The sequence below is a fragment of the Haematobia irritans genome, chromosome 2 (genome assembly GCF_050003625.1).
Source record: "Haematobia irritans isolate KBUSLIRL chromosome 2, ASM5000362v1, whole genome shotgun sequence".
NCBI classification, from domain to species: domain Eukaryota; kingdom Metazoa; phylum Arthropoda; class Insecta; order Diptera; family Muscidae; genus Haematobia; species Haematobia irritans.
The window spans coordinates 128,145,726-128,160,946 of NC_134398.1; the positions used below are offsets into that span (position 1 = coordinate 128,145,726).

The 15,221-nt window shown below is 34.2% G+C and overlaps 1 protein-coding gene across 1 annotated transcript; it reads right to left on the reverse strand.

The window, feature by feature from the left end:
- Positions 1–13,026: 13,026 nt before the first annotated feature.
- LOC142223987 (zinc carboxypeptidase-like) lies at positions 13,027–14,649 on the reverse strand. The gene is made up of 5 exons (XM_075293796.1): positions 14,476–14,649; positions 14,271–14,407; positions 13,710–14,209; positions 13,341–13,637; positions 13,027–13,266 (listed from the first exon to the last, which is right to left on the reverse strand). The coding sequence occupies exons 1-5, from the start codon at positions 14,635–14,637 to the stop codon at positions 13,067–13,069; spliced, it is 1,296 nt and encodes a 431-aa protein (XP_075149911.1). The 5' UTR covers positions 14,638–14,649; the 3' UTR covers positions 13,027–13,066.
- Between the last annotated feature and the right edge of the window lie 572 nt (positions 14,650–15,221).

The window sequence follows — 15,221 nt, forward strand, 5'->3', positions numbered from 1 at the left end:
GATTTTCGTCTTAACTTTTAGTTAATATTTTCTTCTATTAGAGGGTGTAATTTCATGAACTGTAGTTAAAAAGTACAACAGGGCATTAAATTTTCCTGGTTTTAACAACGCTTTGGGGAAATCTCAAAATGTGTAACAAAATTTAGTTCAATTTTCGTACGAGTTAGTTTATTTTTCCTATAAAACAGTTTACTTTTTTTTCGGTGTAGATGAAGGGGCAACATTTAAGCTCGATTCCTCACGAAATAATTTCATAGCATTTAAATGGTTCGCAAATGCCGCAAACATGTTCTATCATTTAAATTATAGAATTGGAGACCATTACATGGTCAGGGAAAAGCATGTACCGGACCATTAAATTTTTGTGACTTTTTTGCAGGGAAAAAAGTTTCTTTTTTGTTTATCGGCTACTTATAGACATGTCTAGAACCATTACATGATCATAAAAACCATGTAAATTTTTTTCGTGACCATTTAATTTTTTTTACTTTTTTGCAGCGAAAAGAATTTTATAAAAACTTCGAGTTTTGATTGTTGATTACAATGGACGGAGAATAAAAATACGTGATGTTTGCTTGCACGACATTATAAATACAAATAAACAATGAATTAGTTTATACATAAATAAAAACAAATAAATAAAGTTAATTTTGTGTTTCGTCGACGAAACAAGTTTTTCATAAAGATCAAAACATTTTAGGTTGTGACTATGTTCTTTTAACTGAAAAAAAAATATTTTTGACGAATACCATAACATTATAGATCGAGAACATTGTCTTTTGATTCAAACTAAATTATTTTTATCAATATAATAACATTTTAGATGAGGACAATTATATTTTTCCTAGAACTATGTTTACTGAGCACATGGTTGCAAATGAAAATGTTATATTTTGGCCGCAAAACTCATCTCCTTCATATTATTTTGCTCTTCGAATATGATCGTGACAGCCATTTTTCTTTTCTGCATGTAAACATACGCAATTTTTTGGGAAGACTAATTAACATGCCCAGTGCATAGCCACAACGAATTCACTCATACATGCACAATTTTCCGAAACAACACACAAACCGTTTCACAAATCTTATTCACGCACACTCATGCACGATATTTTTTGGTAGGAATCACGCTCACGCACGCTCACGAAAAGAAAATTTGTAATCACGTACACTCACGCACGAAAATCTTTTAAATATAGTGACTCACGAAAAATATCGTGACTCACGAATAATTTTATGAGTAATTTACCTATAGAACCTGACTGAAAACATGAGTATGGTTAAAATCGGGTGCGTTATAAAACCCTTACCCCCTAGGATGTCACTAAAATTATAAATGAATTCAACTCGTAAGCATTTTATGATCGTAAGTGGGATTATTTTCGTGAGCGTGTTTTTCCGAAATTCGTTACTCACGCACACTCACGAAGATATTATTTTCGTGACTCACGCACGACATTTGGTTGGTTAATCACGTACACTCACGCCGTTGCCGTCAAAGTGACTCACGCGTGAGACACGAAAATTTTCGTGAGTCACGTGCACACCTCATTCATATTTAAGAACTTACAAATATTTGATTTATTTCATAACTTATTGAAAATTAATGGTATAGTATTCCATATGAATAAGTTCTGCTAGTGGAAACTTGCGATCAATCATTTCCATTCTTGGATTCTCAACTAGAATTTGTTCAAACCTTGCGCAGATGGTCTAGACAAGAATCGCTACGTAAAATTATAGGTTTTACACAGTTCAGGAGTTCTTTTTGAGGAATTTCAATATGCAAGGCGACATTTCATTCTCTCCACGCTTAGCTATTGTTTCATTCCATAAAATACATGTAGCCATATTAATATCACCATCATTCATTGTTAAATTGAAGATCCATAATGGTATTTTATTAATGAAACTCGAACATTGAAATGCTGTGCTTTATTTTTAGAATCGTATGCCATACCTACCTCAGTATGGTGTTCTTCCTTCTTGTTGCTCGTTCTCCTTGTTGCTTGTATTCAAAATACACGCTCTTAATTTTTCACAGACATTGAACATGTAGGGAAGTGTCTTCCTCAATTTAATATTCAATTTCTGGAACAAGTGAAACTGAACGAGTATATACGGTCGTAAGTTCGGCCAGGCCGAATCTTATGTACCCTCCACCATGGATTGCATAGAAACTTGTACTAAAGACTGTCGTCCACAATCGCATTACATGTGTTGCGGTAACACTTGCCGATGGCAAGGTATCTTAACCCTCTAATGCCCAATCCCGCCTTTAGGCGGGCTTCATTTAATAAGGATGCTTTTAGTAAAACACACGTAAGACAACAAAAGTGGTTATTTTCCCATGGGAAAATACCCATTTATGGGAAAGAAACCTTTGTTTAAACAGTTCTTTGCAGCATATACTTAATTTTACCATATAAATTTTTATACCCTCCATCATAGGATGGGAGTATATTAACTTTGTCATTCCGTTTGTAACACATCGAAATATAGCTCTAAGACCCTATAAAGTATATATATTCTGGGTCGTGGTGAAATTCTGAGTCGATCTAAGCATGTCCGTCCGTCCGTCCGTCCGTCCGTCCGTCCGTCCGTCCGTCTGTTGAAATCACGCTAACTTCCGAACGAAACAAGCTATCGACTTGAAACTTGGCACAAGTAGTTGTTATCGATGTAGGTCGGACGGTATTGAAAATGGGCCATATCGGTCCACTTTTACGTATAGCCCCCATATAAAGGGACCCTCAGATTTGGTTTGTGGAGCCTCTAAAAGAAGCATATTTCATCCGATCCGGCTGAAATTTGGTAACTAGTGTTGGTATATGGTCTCTAACAATCATGCAAAAATTGGTCCACATCGGTCCATAATTATATATAGCCCCCATATAAACCGATCTCAGATTTGGCTTGCGGAGCCTCAAAGAGAAGCAAATTTCATCCGATCAGGCTGAAATTTGGTACATGGTGTTGGTATATGGTCTCTAACAACCGCGCAAAAATTGGTTCACATCGGTTCATAATTATATATAGCCCCCATATAAACCGATCCCCAGATTTGGCTTGCCGAGCCTCAAAGAGAAGAAAATTTCATCCGATCCGGCTGAAATTTGGTACATGATGTTGGTATATGGTCTCTAACAACCATGCAAAAATTGGTCCATATCGGTCCTTAATTATATATAGCCCCCATATAAACCGATCCCCAGATTTCGCTTGTGGAGCCTCTAAGCATTGGCGGAGCTAGAAATTTTCTCTGGGGGGGGCTATGCCCCCCCAGACATCCTTCATAATTTTGTCGAAATTTCCGAAGCGATAAATTACCCCTATTGATAAAACTATACATCCTCAATTTTATTGCGGTGTTAAAGGCAATATGCAGCAAAATCAATCAAAAACAAAAAAAACTCAATCACAAAAATTAGTTGTATCAATTAATTTTTTAATTGGCTTTGACGATTGATACTATCATTTTTTTTGATTGAATACATTTCAATTAAAAACAAGTAAGTAAAATCTAAAGTCGGGCGGAGCCGACTATATTATACCCTTCACCACTATGTAGACAAACATTTGTGTTACCATCTCATCTACTTAAAATTTGCTGGGAGCTATATAAAGGTTTGCATTTCCAGATACAAATACTTTTAATGGAAACAATTTTTGTACTTCTACAAAAACTCTAGAATTAAAATTTAAATCGGCTAACGCCCTGGGATGATACACAATATTAGTAAAAAATATGGGAAATATGAAGCGAGAGAAATTTTAATGCAATTGTACAAAAGAGATTTTTAATTTTTCAGGCGATACATATGTATTCGAGATATAGGACAATTAGAGTAATATTTACAATTTTTGCTACTCAGCAGTGGCGATTTTACAAGGATATTGGTTAGATCTCGCCAAGATATGTGTAGGGCGACTTGGAGCCTTATTTAAAACTCATCCGTTCTGTGGAAATTTTGGCATTGCAGTGTGTAGGATATGGGGAAATCATCACAGAATTTTGTGAAAACTGTGAGAATTTTGGCCATATTTGTATTCTCTGTGGAAACTATCCAGTCAATTGGAGGGAAATCCCATTGAAAATGGGTCTAAAATATGAAACAGTCGACCATATTTCCCCAACTCTGGTGTACGTATATATGGGAGCTATATACAATCTGAACCGATTTTGAATAAATTTGACATGTATAGTTAGAATAATAATTCTGCTATCTATGCGAAATTTCACGTAAATGGGAGTATAACTTTGGCCCCCCTGGTCATATGAGTGCAAATCGGACGGGAGATATATATGGGAACCATATATATATCTGAATCGATTTCAACCAAATTTGGCACAATTACCTATACTACTAAACGTACTCCTTGTGCGAAATTTGAAGCAAACCACGGCAAAACCCTGGATTTTGAGGCCATATAAGTTCAATCGGACGAAAGATATATATGGGAGCTATATCTAAATCTGAACCGATTTTAACAAAATTTGACACACTTAACTATACTATTAAACGTACCCCTTGTGCAAAATTTGAAGCAAATCACGGAAAATCTCTGGCTTTTGTGGCCATATAAGTTCAAATCGGACGAAAGATATATATGGGAGCTATATCTAAATTTGAACCGATTTCAATCAAGTGTACCAAGCATTGGTAGAATGCCAATTCTACTCTCTGTGCAAAATTTCATGAAGATCGGTAGTAAATTTTGGGTTCTGTGGTCATATGAGTCTAAATCGGACGAAAGATATATATGGGAGCTATATCTAAATCTGAACCGATTTGGCTGATATTTTGCAAGATTTGCGAGATTCATTAAATATTTGGATGTACGGTATTTCAAGAAAATTGGTTGATAAACACGCTAACTATGACCACATCGTAGATAATTATATATGGCAGCTATATCTAAATCTGAACCGATTTTTTCCAAAACCAATAGCAATTGTCTCTGTCTCAAGAAACGGCCCTATGCCAAATTTGAGGACGATCGGACTTAAATTGCGAGCTGTACTTTGTGCACAAAATTACATATACAGACAGACGGACAGACAGACAGACAGACGGACATCGCTAAATCGACTCAGATTTTAATTCTTACCCGATCGGTATACTAAAAGATGGGTCTATGACCACTATTTCTTGGCGTTATATACAAATGCACAAACTTATTATACCCTGTACCACAGTAGTGGTGAAGGGTATAATTAATTAGATCAATTAATTTCATGGTTGAAGACAAAAAATATTTTATTGTGTGTGGGAGCCGGTTCCACGACACCGCTATAAATAATCAAATAGCAACTTACCATTATTTAATATAACAAAAAATAAAAGCATTGCTTTAAGTATGTGTTTGAAAAATATTGTTTGTAATTTATTTTTAATTCAAGACAACAAACATATGATTTTTAAATTTTATTTAAAATGTGTGTTTTAAAACAGGACTAGAAATCATAAAGCAAAACATAAACTTAATATATTCATCGTGTATAAAAAATACTAAGAATAAAAAATTAAATAAAAGGCAAAAAATAAATTGAATATTATAAAACGTCTATCTTCGATTAGTTTTTAAAAATTCTCTGAGAACAGAATACAACGAAGCAACTGTCGAGAGCAGCGGTGCCAACTCTGTGGATTTTTCGTGATTTTGACGATTTTAGATGGTAAATTGGGCATGTGACGATTTATGATTTTAATCAACGTAGTTATAAATTGACTATTTTTGAAAATGTGCGTCTCAAGTTTCCTTTTAGTGTTTTTATTACGTGTTTTTAGTTGTAATGTAAATATCAAAAATATGCTTAATAAATAATATGCTTAACATACTCTCTCTGCCACAATCTTAATTGGATTAAACACATCGCAAATCTTGAATTAAAATATAAAACAACTGTAGCTTTGATTATTCTGGGGGGGGCAAGAACTATTCTGGGGGGGCATAGCCCCCCCAGCACCCCCCTAGCTACGCCAATGCCTCTAAGAGAAGCATATTTCATCCGATCCGGCTGAAATTTGGTACATGGTGTTAGTATATGATCTTTAACAACCGTGGCAGAATTGGTCCATATCGGTCCATAATTATATATAGCCCCCATATAAAACGTTCTCCAGATTTGACCTCCGGAGCCTCTTGAAGGAGCAAAATTCATCCGATCCGGTTCAAATTAGGAACGTGGTGTTAGTATATGGTCGCTAACAACCATACCAAAATTGGCCCAATGACACAAAAATTGGTCCATATCGGTTCATAATCATGGTTGCCACTAGAGCCAAAAATAATCTACCAAATTTTTATTTCTATAGAAAATTTTGTCAAAATTTTATTTCTAGAGAAAATTTTGTTAAAATTTTATTCGGTTCATAATAAAATTTTCATCATTGTCAGAATTTTATTTCTATAAAAAATTTTGTCAAAATTTTATTTCTATAGAAAATTTTGTTCAAATTTTATTCGGTTCATAATCATGGTTGCCACTCGAGCCAAAAATAATCTACCAAGATTTTATTTCTATAGAAAATTTTTTTTAAAATTTTATTTCTGTAGAAATTTTTGTCAAAATTTTCTTTCTATAGAAAATTTTGTCAAAATTTTTATTTCTATAGAAAATTTTGTGAAAATTTTATTTCTATCGAAAATTTTGTTAAAATTTTATTTCTACTTTTTCAAACTGAATTATATACGTATTGGATCGATCTTTTTTGATTTAATATATACCACGTATGGACTTACATACAATTTAGAAGATGGTGTTAGGAGGTTTTAAGATACCTTGCCATGCAAGCGTTACCACAACTTAGGTCATTCGATTGTGGATGGCAGTGTTTAGAAGAAGTTTCTACGCAATCCATGATGGAGGGTATATAAGCTTCGGCCTGGCCGAACTAACGGCCGTATATACTTGTTCTTGTTTAGTTTTCTTGCTTTTGTGTCGTTAACATTGAAAATTTCATCAGATGGCAAAAAAAGATTGGGATATTAAAACTTCTTAACACCGTTTTCCCAATTGTAAGTTAGTCCATAGTTTGACAAAATTTTGTACAGAAATAAAATTTTGACAAAATTTTCTATAGAAATAAAATCTTGACAAAATTTTTTATAGTAACAAAATTTTGACAACATTTTCTATAATAATAACATTTTCTATAATAAAATACAATTTTGGTAGATTATTTTTGGGGATCGGCTATATATAACTATAGACCGATATGGACCAATTTTGGAATAGTTGTTAGCGGTCAATATTTTTCGACAAATTCAAAAAAATTTATTAGGCATAACTAAGTTCTTTCATTTGTTAAAGAAAGTTTTGTAGTTTGATGGAAAAACTTGGAGTTCAAAATTGCAAGAATTTCTTTTGTGACATACGAAGTTCATGATGGACGCATTTTTGGTAAAATTTACAAATTTAAAGAAATTCTGAACTATTATGTGGAAGACACGAATTAAGTTAATCTTTATGCTTATTTTGAGTATATTTTTTTCCTCGGTTTTAGTTAATTTAACCAACGTACACAAAAAATTATTAGAGTAAAGGAAACTTCCCCCAAACATAATAATTCCATGAACTAAAATAAAGTTAAATTGGCTTTAGTGAAATAGAGAGTTCACTTTTTTTTTTGAGTGCAAGAGCTCCGGAGGTCAAATCTGGGGATCGGTTTAAAATGGGGCTACATATAATTATGGACCAATTTTTGCATGGTTGTTAGAGACCATAAACTAACACCACGTACCAAATTTCAACCGGATTGGGTGAATTTTTTTCTTCCAAGGGACTCCGGGGGTCAAATCTGGGATCGGTTTATATGGGGGCTACATATAATTATGGACCGCTGTGGACCAATTTTTGCATAGTTGTTAGAGACCAAATTTCAGCCGGATCGGATGAAATTTGCTTCCCTTAGAGGCTCCGCAAGCCAAATCTGGGGATCGGTTTACATGGGGGCTATATATAATTATGAACCGATGTGGACCAATTTTTGCATGGTTGTTAGAGACCATATACTAACACCATGTACCGAATTACAACCGGATCGGATGAATTTTGCTCCTCCATGAGGCTCCGCAAGCCAAATCTGAGCGTCGGTTTATATGGGGACTATACGTAAAAGTGGTCCGATAAGGCCCATTTGCAATACCATCCAACCTACATCAATAACAACTACTTGTGCCAAGTTTCAAGTCGATAGCTTGTTTCGTTCGGAAGTTAGCGTGATTTCAACAGACGGACGGACGGACATGCTTAGATCGACTCAGAATTTCACCACGACCCAGAATATATATAGTTTATGGGGTCTTAGAGCAATATGTCGATGTGTTACAAACGGAGTGACAAAGTTAATATACCCCCCATCCTATGGTGGAGGGTATAAAAACAGTGGCTCTCGTATTTAGGAATGTTGCTAATATGGTCCAAAACTTCTTGATGTTTTTTGTTAAGTAATTTGTTTGTTCTCTCTTATCCGACTAAACAACAACGCCACATTGTTCATGTTTGCAATTCTTATAAAGTCTACAAACATTGTATTTATTTAACTCTAAAATTTTCCAGTTTCTTTTTTAAACTTCGAGTAATCTTGACGAATACTTTCTATGTGAACCCTCTATTTCACTAAAGCCAATTTAATTTTATTTTAGTTCATGGAATTATTATGTTTTGAGAAAGTTTCCTTTACTCTAATAATTTTTTGCGTAATTTAGTTTAATGAACTAAAAAACGGGAAAATTATACACAAATGAAGCATAAAGATTTACTAAATTCGTTCATTATTTCTTTAAATTTGTATATTTTTCTATAAAAATTGCCCATTTTGAACTTCGTATAGCACTAAAGACATTCTTGCAATTTTGCATTCCAATTGTCTCCTTCAAATTCTTAAAAAAAAAAGAAAAAAATAATTATGTTTAATAAAGTTGAATTTGAATTTGTCGAAAAATATTTACTTATTTTTATGATATCGGTGTGATTTCGTCGTTTGTAATACTGTTTAGTTAACATTTTCTAAAAACAATATAAATATTCTAAAGTTAACCAAAATTCTTCTTCCTGGGGGGTTCACTGTTTTTTTTTTTTTTTTTCGGTGCAAGTACATCGTCAAATAACATTTTAACAATGCAACGATTTCTGCATAAAGGTGTGTACTATGTTCCTTTTTCGAGTTGAAAACCACTTCATTTTCGCGATTACTTTTCCTTAAATAATCAAAATTATAAATGAAAACAAACTTATTCCTGTAAAGTCTTGCCGAAATCTAGAGGAACAAGAAACTGTGCATAAATTGAGTTAATTTATCTGATTTATATTGAACTGTTTTAATAAAGTAACCGCGAAAATTTCAACGCGAAAAGCGAACATAGTACTTACCTTAATTTAGGAGGTTTAGCTCTTGTAGCGGAAACAATTTGTGACAAAACCTCATGAGTCTAAAAACTTAATTTTACAGGAGAGAGAAAATACACCTTTAAGAGGCCACAAAAACTTCTATAGAAAACATCTTGAAAATGTTTAATATTTACGAGGGCAGTTCGTAAACTTCTTAGCCTAGCACAAAAAGCACGGTATAAACAGAAAAAAGTTAAGTGTTTTGGAAACTTCCATCTCTATTATGAACACATGTCAAATTTTGTTTCGATCTGGCATCTCCTTCATATAGAAACAGGTGTTCAAAAAAGACGCATCCGCATTTTTTTTACAATAGAAAAATTAGAAATGCGTGCTGTCATTAAATATTTACATAAAAAAGGTTCATCGGGACAAGAAATTCATAATGATATGGTGAATAAGTTAGGTGAAAGTGCTCCTTCATATGCAACAGTAAACAAGTAAGGAAAGTCTAAAGTCGGGCGGGACCGACTATATTATACCCTGCACCACTTTGTAGATCTAAATTTTCGATACCATATCACATCCGTCAAATGTGTTGGATGCTATATATAAAGTTTTTTCCCAAATACATACATTTAAATATCATTCGATCTGAACAGAATTTGATAGATTTCTAAAAAATCTATAGGCTCAAAATTTAAGCCGGCTAATGCACTAGGGTGGAACACAATGTTAGTAAAAAAATATGGGAAACATTTAAATCTGAAGCAATTTTAATGAAACTTCGCAAAAGTTTATTTATGATTTATCGCTCGACATATATGAATTAGAAGTTAAGGAAAATTAGAGTCATTTTTACAACTTTTCGTCTAAGCAGATGTTGGTATTTTCACCATTTTTGTCGAAATTAGAAAAACATATATATGGGAGCTATATCTAAATCTGAACCGATTTCAACCAAATTTGGCACGCATAGCTATATGGCAATTCTACTCCCTGTGCAAAATTTCAACTAAATCGGAGTAAAAAAATTGGTCTCTGTGGTCATATGAGTGTAAATCGGGCGAACGATATTTATCGGAGCTATATCTAATTCTGAACCGATTTCAATAAAATTTGGCACACTTGAGATCACTACTAATTGTACTCCTAGTGTAAAATTTCAACCAAAATGGAGTAAAACTCTGGCTTCTGGGACCATAGTAGTCCATATCGGGTGAAAAATATATATGGGAGCTATATCTAAATTTGAACCGATTTCAGCAAAATTTGGCACACTTGACTATAGTACCAATTGTTCTTCTTGAGCAAAATGTTAAGCAAATTTGGGTAAAACTCTGGCTTCTGGGATCATAGTAGTCCATATCGGGCGAAAGATATATATGGGAGCTATATCTAAATCTGAACCGATTTCTTCCAAAATCAATAGGAAAAATCAATAGAAAAAATAGAGCCAAAAAACACATACTTGTGCCAAATTTTAAGTCGATTGGACTAAAACTGCTAGTTCGCAGTTGATTACAAAAATGGACAGACGGACATGGCTATATCGACTCAGGAGCCCACCCTGAACATTATTGCCAAAGACACCATGTGTCTATCTCGTCACCTTCTGGGTGTTGCAAACATATGCACTAACTTATAATACCCTGTTCCATAGTGTGGAGCAGGGTATAAAAATTGGGTTGCTGAATTTAAACGTGGTCGTACAATCATTGAAGATGAACCACGTACACGCAAAAAAAATAATTCTTTCCTCCCAAACGAAATTTTAGACAAACAAAGTTCGTTTCTCATTTGCTTTTCGCTGTAAGGAAGTGTATTTGGGAGAAAAGTATATACATTTTGTGATAAACGTTTATTCTTTTCCAGGATGTAAAAACAATTTCATAAGGACAAAGTCAAAAAAAACATTGTTTTCTTGCTAATTGCATTTTCCATCACATCTTTCTCACACCCACGATGTTTTTTAGTTCTTAACACCTTTTCCTGTAATGCCAACAATGTAGAAGAAATTATACGATTTTATAAATTTTTAAAATTTGTTTACCTTTCGCCTGGACGGAGAATCGAACCGCGGACCATGCACTTCGTAAGCCAACACACTAACCACTGAGCTATGTACCTGTTGTGGTCATCAATTGATAAATATCCATATAAGTTATATTTATATAGCATAGCTTGCGGCGCCCACGAACCGAATAAACAAAGTTTATTTAACAGAAACAAACATTTAGTTTGGCACGGTGGAGCAGTGGTTGCTACGTCCGACTTGCATGCCAAGGGTCGTGGGTTCGATCCCCGCTTCGACCAAAGTTTTTTTGTTTTTTTTTTTTACATATATTCCAGATATGTTCGGAAGATTCCGAAAAATTTTTCAACATTACATTGTAGTATATTAAATTTTGAACTGTAAAATATGTCTTATTAAAGACCTAAAGTCAGAAAAGAACAGTGTTTGATATAAACGAAATGGACTGTGTTGTTGTTTCAAAAATAACTTTTTTTATTGAAAAAATAAAAATTTTGTAACAAACGAATTTTTTTGGTGATAAAAGTTTAAAATTTTCGAAGCAATTCAAAAAACTCTAACAAAAGAAAAACGTTTTCGGTACACGTTTTCCAAACGTTTTTTTTCTTTGCGTGTAGTGGACGTCCAAAAACAGCAACAACAAAAGAAATTGTAGCCAAAGAGCATGATATGGTATTAAATATTCGACGAATAAAAGTGCGTAAAATTGCTAATATCATGGTCATCTCAAATGATCGAGTCCATTTAATTCTGCATGAAGAACTACAGATGAAAAGGCTTTCTGCAAGATGGGTGCCACATTTGTTAACAGTCGATCAAAAACGCATAAGAATGAGCATTTCTCAAGCTGGTTTGGATCGTTTTAAGCGAAATAAAATGGATTTTAAGCGTCGTTTCATAACTGTTGATGAGACATGGATCAACCACTATACTCCAGAGACAAAAGAACAATCCAAACAATGGACTGAAGCTGAAGGAAGTGCCCCAATAAATTCAATATCAAAAAATTCAGAGTACTATTGCAACCTTTAGGATCAATTAAATTTAAAAGTTCGAGAAAAACGTCCTGGCTTACAACACAAAAAAATGTTTCATTAAGACAACGCACCATCGCACAAGAGTGTTTTAACAATGCCTAAAATCAACGAATTAAAGTACGAGTTGCTTGACCACCCACCTTATTCTCCTGATTTAGCTCCCAGTGTCTTTTACTTGTTCCCAAATCTAAAAAAATTCCTTGCTGGCAAGCGTTATACCTCAGATGCAATTACAATTGTAAACCACTATTTTGAAGATCTTGAAGAAAACTATTTTAATCAAGGGATAGAATTGCTAGAAAAGCGTTGGACTAAGTGTGTTGAAGTTTCAAGAGATTATATTGAAAAATAAAAATATTTTTGAAAAACTAAATTTTCTCTCTCATTGATAGTCTAAGAAATTCCGCCCTCGTATTTGAAAGACCTTTTCAATAGCTTGTTTTTCCACTTTGCCAAATCCACCTAAAGATTTACTTATTTGTAAAAATATAGGATATGATCGGTTGCTTTACGTTGTTACTCTTTCGCACAAATTTTTGATCGAAAATGTTTCTGCTGCGATTTCGAGAAGCCTCTTTCATTTCCAAGTCAAAAAAAAAAAAATAAATTAAAATCCATTACTGTAGTAAATGCAAATCTTTATTGTTCTTTTAAAACTTATTTAAAAATCTTTTCAGATTTAGCTTGATCAACCATGGCCATAATACCATCAGTCACTTCAGCGCAAACCTCTAAAATTTGGCTGGCAGGCAAGAAGAACCCATATTTAGTGCCGTCATCACGCAATTCAATTGTGGCGGTGAATGGAATATTTTTAACACCATAGGCCCAATCCTTGGCGGCACCCGAGACAGGATCTAAAAACATGAATGGGAATGTATATTAGATACGCACTTAAGCAAAGACGTACTATGACAGTTTTAATGCTTACAATTCAAAACACCACTGGCTCCACTTTTGAATTTAGTTCCATATTTCTTTTCAGCAGCATCAGCGAAAGCATTGGCAATACGCATCATTTGATCATAGTTGGGGGGAAATTCAGTAGTGGAGTGACCATAGGGAAGAAGGACAAAATTGCCATATGAATGGAATGCCAAATACATGCGAATGTAGTTGTCAGGGAAAGAGTTGACGAATCGTTGCAAAGCTAGAACTTCAGGTTCGGTGTCTGCAGCAGCACCACCATACCAATGATCACAGGGAACATCAATGTTATAGCCAGCACCTGAAAACGAAATAAATTCCCCCTTATAAGTGAAAACTCTGACGTTTGTGATTCATGGCATGAAAGGCTTACCTCCCCAATGGTAACCGAAATTACGATTCATATCGACACCCAAACATTCGCCTGAGGAATTTGAGAATCCAGTAGGCTTACGATTTTTACGCCATAAACGTTCCACCAAGTGGGTATGTTCCAAACCATCAGGATTAAGAACTGGTACAAATATCCAATCGTATTGATGCAACAACTCCCTCATTTCCTTATTCTCTTTTTTTAGTAGATTGTCAATGAAGCAGGTTGTGGTGGCCGAGGAAATCCATTCAATTGCATGAATATTCGATTCAATGAAGATAGCTTTTCTTCCTGGTTTGTGAGAAATGCGAACAGCCTTAATGGGAATGCCGTTATAAGAATATCCTATAGTGTAGGGAGTTATTACGCGTGGGTAAGCTTTATGGATGTAGTCCATCCAATTGTAGATATCCCAAACTCTGTGATAGCTTGTCCATGTCATGTTGTGAGTAGGCGTAGGAATCAAGTGTTTTGCCTTTGGCTCACTCTCATCAAGGACTCTAAAGATATGGAAATTGAGTCTTTACAATCTGAAAGGACCATCTGATTAAAAGTACTTACGCCTGCAAGTCATCAATAGTGCGTTCATAGCTCAATTCATTGTAATGAAGATAAGCCTCCATGGCCTCGAAATTGGCAGGATCAATAGCTACATCGTATTTATGACCGGCACCGGCGATTTCGTTCAAGAAATGCACCTATATACCAAAATTCTCAATAAAACCAATTGTCATAGTATTAAACAACTTCCCATGGATATACTCACCGGAATGTTATTGGCCATTTTCTTGAATTCAGCCAATTGTTGTTCATCCTTGACAAAAACTTTGTAGACCTTAAAGTCATCGTAACGAGCAGCAGCTGGTTGGGAAGCCGATGTCAATCCAAGGATTGCCGTAGCAACGACAATAATCGCGAATAATTTCATTGTGACGTTTTCTTTCGAGTTTTAACAATGACTGTTTAGTCGATAGCAAAACTACAGGTTTTTATATCCATTTGTCTTGGTTGATATTTCCAACATTCATAAAAATCTCAATATAACCGTCAATAAGATATTTGATAATTTTTTTTTTTATTGCAAACCAATGCAAACTTTTTAAATGTTCTCAGGATATTATAAACGATAAGATCTAATCAAACAATCTCAATGATTTTTTTTATCTACAACTGATTTTATCTAATTTGAACAATAATGTTGCTAATGGAACATTTCTTTTCTGGAACAAAGTAATGTACGAAAGCATGTCACATAATTTTAATCCACATTTAATCCGCTGAGCAAAATAAAAGTTTGTTCACTGTCTTAAAACATTTTTATTGCATTTGAAATAGTACTATAATGACTAGTTTTAGTAGGCTCTATTACTTTTATGTCTACAAAACTCGAAAGTTTCAACTCAGAAATTCACCCAGACCAAGAATACATATAAATTGTGGAGTCAGAGACCCATATTTAGATGAGAGGAGGGTACAAAATATTACGATGAATAAAATTCCACTCGAAAATAA